This window comes from Corvus moneduloides, chromosome Z (assembly GCF_009650955.1).
Source record: "Corvus moneduloides isolate bCorMon1 chromosome Z, bCorMon1.pri, whole genome shotgun sequence".
NCBI lineage: Eukaryota > Metazoa > Chordata > Aves > Passeriformes > Corvidae > Corvus > Corvus moneduloides.
Window position 1 is genome coordinate 37,309,096 of NC_045511.1, and position 17,164 is coordinate 37,326,259.

General features: G+C 36.3%; 1 protein-coding gene across 7 annotated transcripts in view; it reads left to right on the forward strand.

The window, feature by feature from the left end:
* CDC14B (cell division cycle 14B) overlaps positions 1 to 17,164 on the forward strand; it is a 43,810-nt gene that overhangs the window by 23,882 nt on the left and 2,764 nt on the right. For 2 of the 7 annotated variants that reach the window (XM_032096083.1, XM_032096090.1), the window contains exons 7-13: positions 847 to 909; positions 1,778 to 1,865; positions 2,195 to 2,425; positions 4,155 to 4,293; positions 4,425 to 4,578; positions 5,344 to 5,444; positions 14,451 to 14,567. In XM_032096083.1, the coding sequence (XP_031951974.1) occupies positions 847 to 909; positions 1,778 to 1,865; positions 2,195 to 2,425; positions 4,155 to 4,293; positions 4,425 to 4,578; positions 5,344 to 5,444; positions 14,451 to 14,567 (893 nt within the window). The other 5 variants (XM_032096085.1, XM_032096087.1, XM_032096084.1 and 2 more) reach the window with 5 other exon arrangements.

Below are 17,164 nucleotides of genomic sequence, written 5' to 3' on the forward strand. Positions count from 1 at the left end.
CATTTTTTTTATTCTGTATGAATAGTGAAATGGGGAATTCTGCAGCACTCTACTGTACTATGGTCTTTTGTATTATGGCTATCTCTACCAAATACTGATGTTTTTACTGGTTAAGTCAGCTTTTTGAAGATCTATCAGCTTTTTCGGGTGTTTTGAAATTGGCTACTTGTATTCCAAGACTGGTGCATTGCTATTCTTGCTGGTGAACGGCAAGAAAAGCTACAAAAGATTACATAGTAAAAGAGAAAATTAGAATGTAGTATTTTTAATATCTGTAGATGTGGGACTTATCTGTGTTTGTGTTTCCTGTTCTAACAAGTGGATAAGCTGTTAGTTACCCAAATGATTACATTTTTTATACAGTGTTAATTATTATGGTTGTGGCTAATTATGGGACATCATGGACTCACAGTAATATCTACTTAGGACTTTGTGACTGCAAACAATTTGAAATCAATGAAGATACTAACAAATAGCATTTATGCACAAAAAATATTTGCAGTTCTTGAATGTAGTCTTTAGAATCTACTCATAGCTTCAATAGATTTTTTTTGCTGGTTCTTTTTATTTTGTGCACCTAGCAGTAATAAAAAGATCAAATGCTTCAGTAATCTGGGATTTTCATAGTGATTCAGTGGAAACAAAAAAAGTCAATTTACTCATCTGACTTCACTTATATTGAAATTTACAAACCTGTTTTGAACCAAGACTGAGTTGATCTGTATTTCTTAAATTGTATGAAGAAAGAGGAGAGTGTGTATTAAGGGACTTTATGGAACCAAAAAGAATTATAAACTGTCCTCATTGAAGAGGCATCTCTGTTAAGAGCTGTGTTCTGAATTTTAGGCTTTGCAGTATGGTTTCCTGGATTTTAGTACGTTTGATGTAAATGAATATGAGCATTATGAAGTAAGTGTTCAGTGTCAATCTTTTGATTTGCTTGCTGTTACTAATGCTAAAACAATTGCTTATAATTTGTGCTGTTCTTTTGTAGTATTAAGTTCCACTTCTGTTTTGTGTCTTTAAGCTATGATAGTTAAATAAAGGTGCATGGTCAGAGAGAGAATACTAAAATTCAGATTAAAGCGTAATTATGCTCAAACATGGGGGAAAGCAGAAACCAAAATGGAAAAAAATGGGGATTTCCATTATTATTTAAACCCTGGATACTCTTGAGCACTCTTGATGAACAACTAAAGGGCATACAAGCTCAAGTCTAACTGAATGCTAGAGAACAATCAAAGTATGTATTTGAGAACACACGGGAAAGATGTAATAACACTCTTTGAGGTAAAGAACAAAACAGGGCTGGGAAACTCCAAGCACATAAAATTCACTTTGGGACATAGGAAATTATTGTGACAATGTTGGACTACAGCTCTTGACTGTATGCAGTCTCAGAAATGCAAAGCTGCCAGATATCTGTAAAGAGAAAATTAAATGTTCATAGAACTTAAAAAGTCATTATGTAATTTGTAAACAGAGGTGAGACCAAGGCCATAATTTAGAAGCCTATAAAAATTTAAAAATTGGAAGTTGCCTTTCATCTGAAGGGCATCAGTTGTGTTGTTCTAAAACTGATTTAGAAAGACAGAAACATGGAAAAAAGTGAGGTTGAGAGCATCTGTTGTCCTCATGATGAAAAAGAAAGCAGTCAACTAACACAACTTCCTTTGAAAAAATTGTACATCAATTCTATCTAGCGTGTATTTTGAAACAATAAGGAAAAACCTGAAAATACAGGGATAATGATAAACCAAGCATTTTCTCTTGACAGAGAGCAGAAAATGGAGATTTTAACTGGATAATACCAAACAAATTCATTGCCTTCAGTGGACCTCATTCAAGAAGTAAAATTGAAAATGGTATGCTTAAAAAAGGAGGTGGGGGATACAAGCCCACTGCTTTCTTAGTTGATTGTTATCAGTAAGAACAAGCTGTAAAAACTGTTCCTCAAACAGTGTGTTTTTTCCCTAGCTCTTTTCCTTTTATAAGAACACTGGCAGTAAAATTTTAATGCTTGGTTTAATTGTATCTGACCTAGGTGATTGTGTTAAAATTCCATTTTCAGTTATTCTATTTCTTTATGTTGTCTCTATTTTGAAAGTGTTTTCATATCTTGTTTTTTAGTCTTTTTTTGTTTCTGCAGTTTGAGCCTTACTCTCTTTTTTTTTTATGTTCTGTTCTCAAATAGGCTATCCCCACCATGCTCCAGAAGCTTATTTCCCATACTTCAGGCAGCATAAGGTCACCACTATAATACGCCTCAACAAAAAACTGTATGATGCCAAACGATTTACAGATGCTGGATTTGAGCATTTTGATCTCTTCTTTGCTGATGGAAGCACACCTAGTGATACTATAGTTAAAAGATTTCTAAATATTTGTGAAAATGCTGAAGGAGTAATAGCCGTTCATTGCAAAGGTATGGTGTAAAAACCAATTTATATTACAAGTGATGTGTATAATTACAGTTCCTGAGGTATTTTGCAGTATAATTCTACAATATGGCTATTAACATCTCTGCCAAACTGCAACATTTCCATTCAAATTCTTTCTATGGTTCTGTTCAGCACTTCATATTCTAATTTATTTAAGTTTCAGAAAAATCTTCCCAGCCATTCCCAAAATGGGACTGGGGAAAGTGAGATTTCCAATAGTAATAGCTCTTTCTGTTAGAAAGTGTTAGCACTTTCAAAGGATGCTTTGGGCAGGCGTTTGAAGTCCTGTCGAGTTCTCTCTGAAAATACATGTTTAAATATACCAAATAATTAACTTTTGAAAACAGTGCAGCATTTTGGGGAGATTCCTCAAAATATATGAGTGTTCTTCTACAACCACCAAAATCTTCATCCCTCAGAAGTTCTTTATACTAGCTTGGGCATGCTCTGAATGTCCATTCTTTCAGATTTAGACTGCAGAGATTTTAAGAGCATGCCCAAGGCAGCTAGTATAGTTATTCAGTTTTCTGTGGTTCTAGAGGCAGTATGTTTCCCATCCCACACCATCTTTAATAGTCTATCAGGCATTTCTTCTCTACATCTTTGCATCACTAGTGTACCTGATAACTCTGTGATTGAAGGAGACAGGCCTTTTCTTAACCTGTTTGCTTTGGACCTGGAAAGACTGCATTTTTGTTCCTGGATCTGCCATCCATTTGCTGCATTTAACAGAATTGTACTGGAAAGTGAAAGAATTGTTAAAACCAGCATCTTGACTGTGGGGAAACAAGTGCATGCTCTTATTCTTCACTGAGGTGATAAATTCAGGCATATCACTTCATTGGTTATGCCAGAATATTGAGTATCAGTGATAACAAGTGCTTTGTTTTCACTCAAATTAAGTTATTCTTTGATAGATGTCATACTAATGGTGTCTAGCCTGCTCTTACTCTTGAGGAAGTGTAGAATGCTGCAGCCTGTTCTTAAAGCTGGGCAAGTCATGGAAAGTCCTGTGTGGTTGTCTTGGCTGTTGTTTTATATAGAAGATTTTACACTGGTGTTGATCAGTCAATTGTTAAGTGAGGGAAGGTGGTGTGGATTTGCATTCACAGCAAGTGATTGAGGAGAGAAGCCACTTAGCTGGAGCTGTCCTTTGCTTCTCATGTTTCCCCAGATAAATAGAACTGTTTTGGGGGCCATTATAGATAAGGTTTCTCATGCTGGAGTAGTTTCTGCCTGTACTAGCTAGTGCCCAGACTTGCTTATTGCAAAATTTGTCTTTTTATTGGGAATTAAAGAGATTAATTAGAGGAGAGTCTGGAAGAACAGCTGGTTTCAGTGCAATGTATGATTAGTTTGCAAGAAGGTGCTGTGACAATTCTGAAAAAGGTCACGTGTTTTATTCCATGCATAAAAACATTCTCATACCTTCATGCATATTCATAGATAGATAGGTAAATAAAGATGAACTAAACTTACGAATATTTGTAAAGTTGCTGGCTTTGGAAGGTTACCTCACTCAAAAAAACCATAATGAGTGTGTTAGTAACCTTGTATGTTAAAGATCGAAGGGTAAGTTTCCCTTACTAAATTTGGTAAGTACAGGTTTGTTTTGATAAATTAGGCACTTGTCCACGTAGCAGTGTCTGTAGTTACAGCAGATTCCAGATGAAGACGGATATATAAAAGAAGTCATTCTTTTGTCTTACACAGCTGGTCTTGGACGAACCGGCACACTTATTGCCTGTTACATCATGAAGCATTATCAGATGACAGCTGCTGAAACTATTGCCTGGATCAGAATAAATAGACCTGGTTCTGTGATTGGACCACAACAGCATTTCCTGATGGAGTAAGTAGATTGAGTGTAAATTATTGCCAAAAATAAATCTAGATGTCTTTTTCTTCTTCTTCTATTGTACACTTAACAATCTTCAGTGTTAATTTGTTGTGTTTTGGGCCTTTTTTTCCATGTTATGATAGCAAACAGGCAGAACTTTGGACAGAAGGGGATATTTTCCGTGCAAAGTTGAAACGAAACCATAAAATTGCTGTAACAAGAATTCTGTCAGGAGTAGATGATATTTCAATTAATAACACAAGAAACAGGAGAACCATCCAAAAGGACATTGAACTGGTAACCATCCAAATATTGTGCTCTTGTAAAAGTTGGAACTGTTGAAAATCTCACAGGTTTTGAACAAACCTGTGGGTACACTAAAACTTTGTTAATCAGATTTTTTTTTATGTTCACCCTTTTTGTATAAAGGGATATGGGGGGAAAAAGTATGGACAGCAATTATGAAAAATGGAGTTCAGAACACAGGTGAAATAGGAGCATCATCATGCTGTAGTCTTTTGTAATTAGGTCAATAATAGAAAAAGGTACTCACAATCTGCAATCAAAAACACTGGTTTCATTTTGGATTGTCTGTTGCTTCACTGTGTGTATTTAAAGGGAAGGGATAAAAGGGTTTGTTGGTTTTTTTTAACCTCGTTTTAGTTGCTAAGTAATTGCAGCTTCTGTAATACCTTTTGATGGTGCTTTTTGAAAAAGACGGTACTGCTGTTTTAAAAAAGCAAGTGAAGGAGGGAAATCCTGTATTTAGTGAAGATTATACTGTACCTAAGCAAAGATTTGATCAAGTATTGTTTCCAGTGTTTTAAAAGTAGACAATACTCTGATGCATGTAATTCATGACACCACTTAATGGTTTACAGCTTCAAAAGCAGCAAACAGGAAACTGGAAGGAACAGAACTGTATTTATGCAAATGAATTTCCTTTGACCTTATCCTGTTGAGATAATTCTAATTTTAAGCTTTAAAATAAAGTTAATTCTTAAATATCAAAGTGTCTTTATTTTAATCTTGATTTATCCTTTCCCCCCTCCACTTATCCAGTACAGTGATGATGATGAAACAAACTGTCTAACACAAGGGGATAAGCTTCGTGCTCTGAAAAGCAAAAGGCAAGCAAAAGCTCCAGCTGCATCTCCACTAGCGTAAGTCAGTTTCTGAATATATAAAATGCCAGAAACACTTTTATCCTCTTCATGAATACTTCCCGTTGCCCCCAAAGGTTTGTTACCAATGCTGCTTTTACTCCCTTAAAACAAACATGAGATTCACCGTTTCTCTGAAGACTTGGTGAGTGCTGAGGAGGCAGGAGAACTTCATTAAAGAGCTGCATGACTGAATTTCTGGTTTTCTGTATAGTTTTTAATGCTGGTATTCTGCACTTTACAAGCTCCTGTAGTACTTCTGAATGCTTTACTTTTAGTTTAATCACAAACATTCTCTTGTCTTTCCTATGGTAGTATAAAAATGAAGGACTATGACTGTATGGTCTTGTTTGATTGGATCAAGTAAGATACATGCTGGTGTTTGAAGTAAAGTCAGCTACCTAAAAAGAGTTGAAAGAAGGATTTTTAGCTTCCTTTCATTTTCTCTTCCTTGGAAAAGAACTTTCCCTAAATCCTGTGGGCTTTGTGGTAATGTCTGGTGAATCTGGAAGGCAGACTAGTAACAGTTTCAGTAAAAAAATTCAAAGAAGTGCACTTCTGTCAGGGAAACTGGTAATCTTTATTTTAGACAAGTCCTGAAACACCACCTGTAAAAGCAAGTTTGCATCTGTTGTAGCTTGTACCAACTGTAGGTACAAAAAATTTCTGTCTGCCCTTAAGTAAACTGCAAGACAATGCAACACTCGCAAAACTTAGCTGGATCTCATTAGATTGCTAGGAAAGAAATGGTGACCCCTAGCTGTCAGGTTTTTGCAAATGACACATCACCGAAGTCACAGACCACAGTCAACTTGACTTTTGTTGTGTTGTCATTCTGTAGGAGATGATGGTGCTACCTGCTGGCATTTTTATTTTCTTTTTCTTCTTCTTTTTTAAGATCACTGCTGTCATCAGACTTTTAGAAAAAGTGAGAAGTATATAGCAAAAATATGGTGAAGATAAAGGAACATGACTTTGGAAACCTTCACACATTGCTATGTGTGATTTCTGCTTTTGTTTTAAAATTCTCTCTTTTGTTCATGCTTATCATTTACACAGGCAGCCATGTAAGATACAACATATTTGGAACAAAGCCTGTGCCCAGCTGACATTTAAAAAATGCCAAAACGCATCACCTCAGTTACCTCAAATAGCACAGTAAAAAAAAAAACGACCTTGCAGATTAAGGCACAGAAGTGCCTTAGTGGTCAAGTACTTAATTGCCACACACTTATTGTATATTCCATGCGATGATTGTAGACTGTGACAACCTATTCAGAGCCATTGTGTTAATATCTTCTTAACAGAAGACCTATCTACTGTTAAAATATTATTCCACTCATGAAATATTCTGCAACATGTCTGCTCTAGTTAAAACTAGTTAGCTGGTACTTGTGTAGAATTAAAATAATTTACCTGGAGCTTATAGCTGCTTTTTACATTGTGCATTGTGACTCAAGGAGTTTCAATTTACCTCCTTCTGTTCCCCTGAGTTATTTTTATGGTTTGCAACTTGTACTGAAATAATATGGTGAAAAATGAATGTGTAAATTCATACATTCTTTGTGTTACTGTTGTTTTATTGCAAGAAATATTTGGCTGCCTTACATGAGTCAGAAGTTTTTTCTGCTACAAGAGGTGTTAGTCTCTTTCCTTTTCAGTTGTCTGTTAAAATAATTAGTCTTGCAGTAAAATTGATTACTTTTATCTAAGCAAAAAACCAGAAGCTTCTAAATCTTCTAAGTAGTTTTATTTCAGAGGAAAAAAGAAGTGGGGGGGAGCAAAGTAAGAGCACCAGAAGCTTGGACAGTTAGTCTTTGAAAACTGAGGCATTATTTACTTTTAAGTCACAAGGGATTTGTATAGAGTGTTTATTGAAGTTGGCTGTATGAATTCTTTATGCTTTCATGACTGGATGTTTTATATATGTTCTAATAAGCAATATTCTGCACCTGTAGCAAAGGATTATGAATTGGCTTTTGCTTCTTACACAGGAAGATAATACACCCCATCATCTGGTTGTTTGTTTCTGCAAACTTACCTGTCTCTGATCTAATGTTTTAGGATCAAAATGTATGATTGTGAAGTAGGATGTGTGAATACAGGCTGATCCAACTGTGTAAGAGATGGCAGCAAGTGGTCAGAGATGTATTGCTCCTGCGTGCACTTATTTCCAAGAGTGATACAGACTTTCTTTGAAATAGGTGACTTTGGTGAGGATTTCAGAAAATTTGCTTTGATTTCCACCAGCACATGGGTACTACATTTGGCAATTTATGGCTTCATGGATTATTAGTCATAGAAAGTAAGAAATGCATGGCAAAGGTTATAGAACAGTATCCTTTTGAAGAACTTGAAACAAGCTTAAAATACACCAATAGCTTTTGCTTTTGATTTTTTTTTTTCATCTCTACCTCCCCCTCCAATCCCTTTTAGATGGCTCCTAGCTATGCTGGTGTCTACACTGTGTAGCATTGTCATCTGGTGGATTGTATGTGGCTCCCTTCTGCCCAGCCTGCTATTCTGTCTAGATGGTTTAAGAACATAGTAACCATCAGGACCCCCTGAGAGAGAGCCACTGTGTAAGTGTCCCATTCCATTTCTCTATAATATCTCACACCTTTCTGTCTAGTATGTCTCATAAATGCATGTTTTCATGTCATGTTTCTTACTGGCTTTGTTGCAAGGGTAAATTTCACTGCTCTGGCTTTGTTATTTTTTGTGTATAATATTTGGAATAATTGAGTGATTTTTATGGCTGGCATGCAATATACAAATGCAAAGAGCTCTTAGAATAACTTTTAGTTTTGAAGCTTTTCTTCTCTGCAGATAAGCAAAAGTACATAAGCAAAATTATCTGTAAGAAGGAAAAAGTACTGCTTTAAAATATGATCCTATCCTTTGCATATTGCAGATGCAGATGTTAGCTTCAGTTTTACTTTGAAGTTCATGAACTTGCAAAGTAGGCTAGTTTCCCAACACATGATTTTATTCCCATGAAATGCCAAGAACTGGAATTTGGTAGAAATGTCAGTAGATCTTTGTTTCTATGAAGAGATCAAACATTATATGCCATGGCATAAAACAGGACTTCTTTTTACCTTTTTAACATAGCAGAAGATGGGACAGGTTGCAGTGTTAGGTCAAGGATCACTTGTTTACCCAGACAATCTGGTTTCGTCCTCTTTTGTTCATAATTATGTTTTATAGAGCTTTAGGAGATTACTTACATTCATTCATTCTGACAACTTGGATTCAGCAGCTGAGAAAACATTAATAGCATATCAGTTCCCTGAGTACAGTTTTCACTCTTTCTTCACTCTGCTTTCATCAGAATAGCTACAGTGATTTCTGTGCCTTGCTTCTACTTAAAAGGTGCAGTCTTTTCATCAAATGACAACTTACATCCTTTGGTCAAACAAAAATTTCAACAGCACGCAGATCTGTCAGGAAATCCAAATGAACTTTTTGCTTCCTTCTGAGTCTCCCTGAAGCTCCTCTGTCATCACCACCCTCCAAGTAAAATGGTTACTTGGGGTGAAACCTTAGTGCTCTCAAGGAGAAGAAATGGTCAGAAAGTCTTTTACACCAGAGTACTGAGTAAGAATCAGCATTCTCTCCTGACAGACACGAAGGTTGAGATTTTCTGTCATCTGTACTTTTGGCCTTGCAACTTTTTGTCTGCACTTCTTAAAAAGCATGAAACTCTTTCTCTAACATAAGTGACCGAATAACTATAGAATGAGAACTGGGGGACTTTGGACAGCTTAGTTATTCAGTTAGCCTTTGCTGAGGTCATCTTAATCTGTTCTTTTGGGGAAAAAATGATCAAGAAATAAAGATCACTTCAACTTAATTCTTTTCTCCTAACTTTTTCAAATAACATACTTGAGAGGCATTATTCCAAATAATGTGAGAGGCATATTTTCAAAGTTTTACACTGAATGTAGGACTATTTCTGTTCTCAGTGGTCTCTAGAAGTCAGACTTCAGATTTCTGAACACATACTAAAAAGCTAAACTTAAAGCACAGGTTAAAGAGATTAAACAATCGGTGCTTTGTTTTGCTGTACTGTAAGATCAATTTCAGTCAACTATCATCCTTTCTTTCTCTTATTGTTTCTGTGTTCTGTATAAAAACTAAAAACACTTTTTCCTTGCTAGAGGAAAAAAGACTGTTTGATGTTGGTAGATGTGATGCAAGCAATTTGATTATTCCCATTTACTGGGAATTTCCAGTTCCTGGTGCTATTGCTTGGTTTTCAAGATTAACAATCATACGATGTTGGTTTAAGTATAGGGAGAGAAAACACTTAGGCTTTTCTTAAAAGCTTGCCTAACTTTCTCTCCATTCTGCAGCTAATGTCTCGTGTTTTAAGAGCTCAAACTACCACTAAGGATTATGGATCTCTCTGGGATAGCCTGGCAGTTGTGTTGGCTGAAGCCCTGTATCCTGAAGTTATCAGTCACTTACCTGTTGATGACTTGGAAGAGTGGTAGAGGTCTCAGGTCTATTTTCTTAAAAATCATGAGATGATGAAGGAGAAAGCAGTATTGTACTTAGCAGATCTTGTAATAGAGGTTGCCTAGACTGGTTGGCAAGACTAAAATGGCTTTTGCCGACAGAGAAGACATGCACCTGTGTAACCTCTCTTTTCTTTATCCTCCTTACAGTATCTTCCTTAGGATACTGTAATCATGTATTTTAAAAAAGCTTGTTGTGTCGATTGATTTCTCCCCAATATGTATTATATTGCTTGCACTTCAAGTTTTGTGGATTTTGTCTTGGGTTGTGGAGTTTGGGCTTTTGTGTCCTGGTGGTGTGCCTATGTTTCACCCTTGCACTGAGTTAAATGGTGAGAAAAGGTTGTGAGTTATTTAAAAGATGCTGCTACTGAACCGAACACTGCTCCATTTAAACAGGTTTTGATTTGTTTAAAGACCAAGGTATTAGCTTGAATAAGGAAGCATTGTATAAACTAGTCTGTTATTTGTTGTGTGTATTTAAGATCAGAGCTACCAAGTGATGTTTCCATTACAGATGAACCAGAGATGAAAAATTCTTACAATGAAAATGTATGTTTAATAGTGTGACTGTTACAGCATCCTATAGCCTGGCTTTTTTGTTTGTTTTGGTTTTTTTCAATCATATCCCATTGAGTGCATTTGTGTATCCCATTTGTGTACATCAGATGTGTTTGCTGGTGTTTCTGGATGCTGTATGACATACTCTTTTATGTGAACAGCTACAAAGCAGTAAGGTAGGTGTCCTGAGATCTTACACTTCTTTAATACAGTTTGGGATATTTTTTTCGTGCTGACATTTTGGCAGGTTTTCCTGAACCATGGCCTCATCTCACATCCATTATAAAACATATCTGTTGAACCTGCTATCAAGCAAAGCTGTTAGTCTAATTGTGCTGAATCAAAATTCCATACATTAGTTTCTTCTCTCACCTTTAACATATATGCAGTAGCATTCTAATAAAAGCTGTAGTAGCACTGTTGCTGGTCCTCAGCTGACAGTTGTCAGGCTCAAAGACAGCTCTGGGTGTTTATTTGCAACACCATGTCAGAAAGTGGTATAAATGGAACCTTCTCTCTTTTCCTTGAGGTGCTATGAGCCTTGGAAGTCCAGAATTCTAGTCTGATTTAAAAATCTCTCTGTTAGCGAATGTCTCTCTTAGCAAATGTTTTGTTCACAGGGATTTCAATTATTCTTTCCTGTAGAGTAGCCCAGTGAAGTTGTATATATTTGAGATGTAAAAATGGCATATCAACTGAAGAGCAGACAATGTTAAAGGTTCTACTCTGCTAACAGCTGGCTCTGAACTGATCCCATAAGGCATCTCCTTATCTCCCTTTGGCAAATACAGCAAACTTACAAGGATGTTTTGATGGTTGTTTTGGTTTCCTGGTGGCTATTTTTATTATAAGTCACATTTCCATTTAGAACTTCTTTTATTTTCTTTCTTTGTTTTGAACAGATAAGATCAAATTCTCTGGGAAGTAAGGACTATGTTTGATACGTTGAAAAGATGAATATTTAAGTGTTTGTGCAAAATGGTATCTTGATAACTCATAGTGCTTCACAGAATCACAGAATGGATAGTGTTGAAAAGGGACCACAGTGGGTCATCTGTTCCAACCTCCCTGCTCAAGCAGAGTCATCCTAGAATGCGTTCCACAGGATTGTATCCAGGCAGGTCTTGAATATCTCCAGTAAGGGAGACTCCACAGCCTTTCTGGACAATCTGTTCCAGTGCTCGGTAACCTGCACAGTAAAGAAGTTCAGGTGTTCAGGTCAGGTTCCTCATGTTCAGGTGGAACTTCCTGTTCAGTTTGTGCCCAGTGCCTCTTGTCCTGTTGCTCAGCACTACCGAGCAGAGCTTGGCTCTTGACACCATTGCTTCAGATACTCACAGACATTGATTAGGTCCCCTCTGTCGTCTCTTTTGGAGGCTGAACAGACCCAGCGCCCTCATCCTTTCCTCATAAGAGGGATGTCCAGTCCCCTCAACATCATCATATCCTTCCACTGGACTCTCTCAAGGAGCTCCATGTCTCTCTTGTCCTGAGGAGCTCAGAACTGGCCACAGCACTCTAGGTGTGCCTCACCAGGGCTGAGTAAAAGGGCAGGATCAGCTCCCTCAACCTGCTAGCAATGTTCTTACTAATGCACCCCAGGACACCGTTGGCCTTCATGGTCACAAGGGCACACTGCTGGTTCATATTTCAGTGCATGTTAGATAAGTATATGGGTTTACGCCATGTATGTTGACCAGTTTTTATGAACTTCTGGTGTCTAGAAAAAAAAGGGTGTTTAGGAGAGAAAGATTATAAACATTAGATTACATTCCAATAACTTTCACTTTCTTTTATATGTACACTTGCATGCATTTTATGCAGAGAGACACCAAATGTATGTATTTAAGGAGAAAACATGATTTTTCCGTATTTCTGGCTGCATGAGCAGTAGTAAACCAGTATGTGCCGTGATTTGTTCATGTTTATATTTCAGTGATTAAATGTTATGAGGTTAAGCTGACTTTGTACTTTTCTGTTCATTCCCAGAAGTTTCTATCAGCACAAATGAAGTAATGCAAATAATGAATATAATGCAAGTCTTCTTTCACCACTGGTGTAATTTTTAGTGCTTGGTTGAAAGTGTTGTAGACCAAATTTGTTCATGCTCTATGACAACTGTGGCACCGAAAGAAGAATTATAATATTAGAACTTGCTAAAACTGTTTTACAATCACAGTAGAAACTATAACGTAAGCTTTCAGGTTTTAAATGTTTTCACCTTGGGCATGCAAGGAAAACATTTTGATTAGAAGAATTTGTTCTGTCTAAAGAAGTATGATATGAGGCTGAAGGTATCTGGCGGCCGTTTTTTCTGCCTCCTGTATAAGCAATTCCTTCAACTTTGAATGACCTGTGTTTACAGTAGAATTTGCATTGCATTTTGGTAGTACTTTTCGTTAAAACCTTGTATTAAGATAGCTCAGAGGAACTGGCTGTTTTGTTTGAACATTGCAAATCAAGTGACAATATTTTGCAAGGCTGAACTATTAAGAGAGATTTATTCAGGTAGTTTAAAATTCTTGGAATTTGTGGTTATGTAGTCATTTGTTTGCTAATCAAGAAGAGTATAGTAAAAATAAGGTTGCTGATCAGTTTTACTGAATAAAGAATATATTTTGGATGAAATTGTGTTATCTCAAATGGATGTTCTAATTCTAAAATCAAACACATATAAAACAATGAAAACATTGGAGATTTTTTCATTTCTGTTTTTGGTGAGTATGTTACATGAGTATGTAAGTGTATATTTTCTCCCCATGTATTTTGCTCCAGAAGTTAACATTCAGTATTGATATCTAGGATTCTGTGAAAATAGTTTCTTCAGAGTGTTAACTGACCAGACTGTAACTTACACAACTTAATGAAGGTTTTGATTTCCAGTCTAATGTAAGCTGCTCATACAACTGGATTCAGTGAAGCCACTGAAAATTAGTCTTATAATAGCAGGAGAAGGAACAGTAATAGCTAAGTTACTCATAGCTCAGAATCTCTAAAATGGTGCATACTTTCATAGCTGGAACAGATGGAACGACTAGAGAATAGATGTATAAAATGAAGCACTAAATAGATATCCATGGGCTCCATTGACCAGTTGTCACTTTCTGTCTCCACAATATCATAATTTCACTACAAGTATTTAGGAAGAGAGCAAACGTCATTTTCTTGTGAACCAGTTGTCTGGTGGATAAAAATAGTTGTTTGCATTTCACAATGTGGAATTCTTTGTTTCTCAGCATAAACAGCACTAGGATTTATCTGCCTGTTTAAGAAATAGTCAGTATATTGCTCTAGGTTCTTTCAGAGAAGTATTTGTGTACAACCAGCATGTAAAGCTGAGTTTTGAGTATTTCAAACTCAGTTATTTCCTCTAGGAGCAAAATGCTAGTATTTGCAATGATTTTCCTATTTGAAGGGAATATCTCATGGTTAATTGAAGGAGATTTAGACTTAGACCTTCACAAATTTAATTACTTGGGGTTTATTCTGAATTTATTCTGGGAATTCTGTGTCAGTCTGGAAAATAATACTTGCTTTTGTTGCATACTTCAGATTTTATCTATTTTTTTAATTTGTAGCATAATTTAAAATGCAATTTTGGATCTTTTTGTCTTCCAAAAACCTAACAGAAAATTCAAAACTATTAACTTGATCCATTCTTTGAAAGCAAAAAAAGCCCGACAAAACCAACCAACAAAGCAAGCTGCTATGCTCCAAATAAAAACAACTTGCATTACCCTAGTTATTACAGGAATGTTAGGAAAGAGAAGGGTATGTTTCAGCAGAAGAGTTTGCTTTTCAGAAGGATTTGTGAAAAGCCAGCTGATACTTGTTAGCTTTACTGCAACTATAATACCCTCTTTTCAGTGTTTTCTAGAAACTTTCCAATTAGATAATCATTCTTTTTTCCTACTCTTTACAGAGTATTTCTGCAGTCCAGTGTTCAGAAAAATAAAACCCCTGAACCTAGCATTTCTGACAGTACAGACATTACTAAAAGAACTACCAGGTCTGCTGCAAGAAAAAACAGTTTAAAAAGGTGAGAGTTATCCTCTTTACAGATCCTGTAACTGTTCTCTAGGGAAATACTTCGAGCTGTTGTGTCCAGTGCTGGCAGGAGCTTTGCCATAGTTCAACTTCTCCTAGCAATGAAAAGTGAGAAACAATTAAATGGTTTATGTCATGTACTGAGAATATCTGGAACCTTACATCTTAGGTAATTTATTTATGTTGCTCTGTCTTTCAAGTTTGAAAATTTTATGTAGTAATTCCTAATGTGAATGAGAGTTACTGAAAATGAGGGATTTTGGTAACATGAAATCCCCTCTGCCTGGAGTAAGAGACGGAAAAATTGCTCACAGCATTAAGTCAAATACCAGTCAGTGCATGAAGTCAAAACTAGGAGAAATTCAATGGACAACTGAAATGCAGTGATTGTGGAAAGGTGAACCATGTAAAATGCATGTGTATACTGGTATGAGGGGTTTTTTTTACTGAGAGTATGGCTGACAATCTGAACTAAACCTGTTTGGTAAAGCTTAATGAAATTTTAATTCTAATGGATTTATGCAAGACTGAAAGTGCTTTTTGGCCCAGAAGCATATGGCCGGACTACTGCTATGTATCTTTGTATGTGCATGTGATCATGCCCCCCTGTGGCAACTCCCCAGGTCATTATAAAAGATAAGCCTGAGAGCATAACTTAAAACAATATCCAAACTATTTCCATTGGTTGCAATTTACTGGAATTTGTCTTAAACTTATAGTGAAAAACTTTCAAATGAGTCTGTCAGGTGCTGAAGAGATTTTCGTTGGGAAGAGTAAAAGATGACACGTAACTACTTCTTATGTTATGTGGCTTGATTTATAAATATCACTGAAAATTCTAAGTTCTTTTGCAGCTGTTTCCTCACAGAGCTCTTCTTTCTCCTTCTTCATCCTGTTACCTCGAAGGTAACAAAGTTATGAAAAATTCACTCTGTCAATGGAAATAGTCAGTAGACTGCAGTAAATTCTATTCAGAGAATTTTTAGTCATGACTTTGTTTTGATTTACTGAATAGCATGTTAAAATATAATGTCTTTTTCCTGAAATAGATATTTTACTAAAAATTAGTAGTATTTTTCCAGGTTTTCCTTTTGGTTGGTTGGGGTTTTTCTCCATTTTGCCTAATTTTCACCATGTCAGTTTTGGTTCAAACAGAATTGATGGGATTCTGCCTGCTGTTTCTATTCCTCATGCCTCTTCCAGTTTTAATCTGCTTGCAACATTTTGTGGCTGCATTCATGCACATGTGTAATCTGAAGAGAGATTTTCAGTTCCTGGAAAGCACTTCTCCAAGCTGACCTTTGTTTTGTGTGAACTGAGAATACCTATCCTTAGGAGAAAACAACATCCCTAAAAAAAGAGTTCACAGAAGATGTCATTAATTTTGTTAGAGTCCTTTAGGTGTGGTGCCAGATGTATGACTCTGAAGGCCAAGGATCAGGTCAATCTAAAACTTCATAAATTACTTCCTTCATATTTTAATGGACTTTCTTAAACTTCTACCCCAAATACTTCATTCCATATACTTTTTCTTTTCTTCTAACTTTGGGGGTCTGAGAAGTTCAGTTATTTTATATTTCCATCCAATAATCAACTTTGTCCTTGTTCTGTCAGTTATGGAGTTCTTAATTGTTTTATAATCTGCAAGAGGTAATTTGGTGCTGGTCCCTCTGAAGGGTGTTTTGGTATGACCATATAACTTACTGGATTTAGAATCCAGTATCTTCTTGTTGGTCTTGTAGGTGTCCTTTTATTTTTCCTGTAGCATTTGAAAAAGTATCACTCTTTTTTTAAGCATGCCTTTTCATCTATCTGAATTTCTTGAAGTATCAGCAGTTTGCACTACCTCAGAGTGCTCAGATTCATTGACCTAATCCAGATCAAGTGGATTGCAGGGTAGAGAATAATTATCTCTACAATATTGATATCATGCCCTAACCAACATCTGTCTTTGTCAAGACTTCATTTACTTCGCTGAACTTCTGACATTACTGTATATCCTTATTCTTTTACTTTCTCGTCTGATACATTCCAGTGGAAACATCTTGCACCATTTTTACATCAATCTCATTTGTTGCTGCTTTATGTCACTTCAGTCAATTCTTTTTGTATGTGAATCACACTTGTGACCCATCCTAATGCAGTATAATCTGCAGAGCTAGGAAATTCATTTGCCATTTCATCCTTCAGACACTACCATGGATTGTCTTCAGACTGATTTTTTTAGCCAAAACAGCTATTTACAGCTAAAACACTATTCTGGCTTTGCAAAGAGAACTTACAGAATTTCAATCCTATTTAAAACACTCACTGCATTTCCTTTGTGGAACATCTCTAGACGTCTGCTGCCTTCTACTGAAAGTACTGATGGACATAACACATATCTTGTGATTGACATAATACTGGTTTTTGCAGGAAGTCACATTGCCAGTCTGTAAGCCAGTGGATGCCCTTATTTCTCCAGTTAAGATAGCTTCCTTGTAAATTTGCCAGTTACTGTGAAGTTCATGTCTGTATTTTAACAAGGTGCATACTTCAAATCCAAACCAACTGAGTCACAATAAGGCACAAGTTAAATGGTCTTTTCCA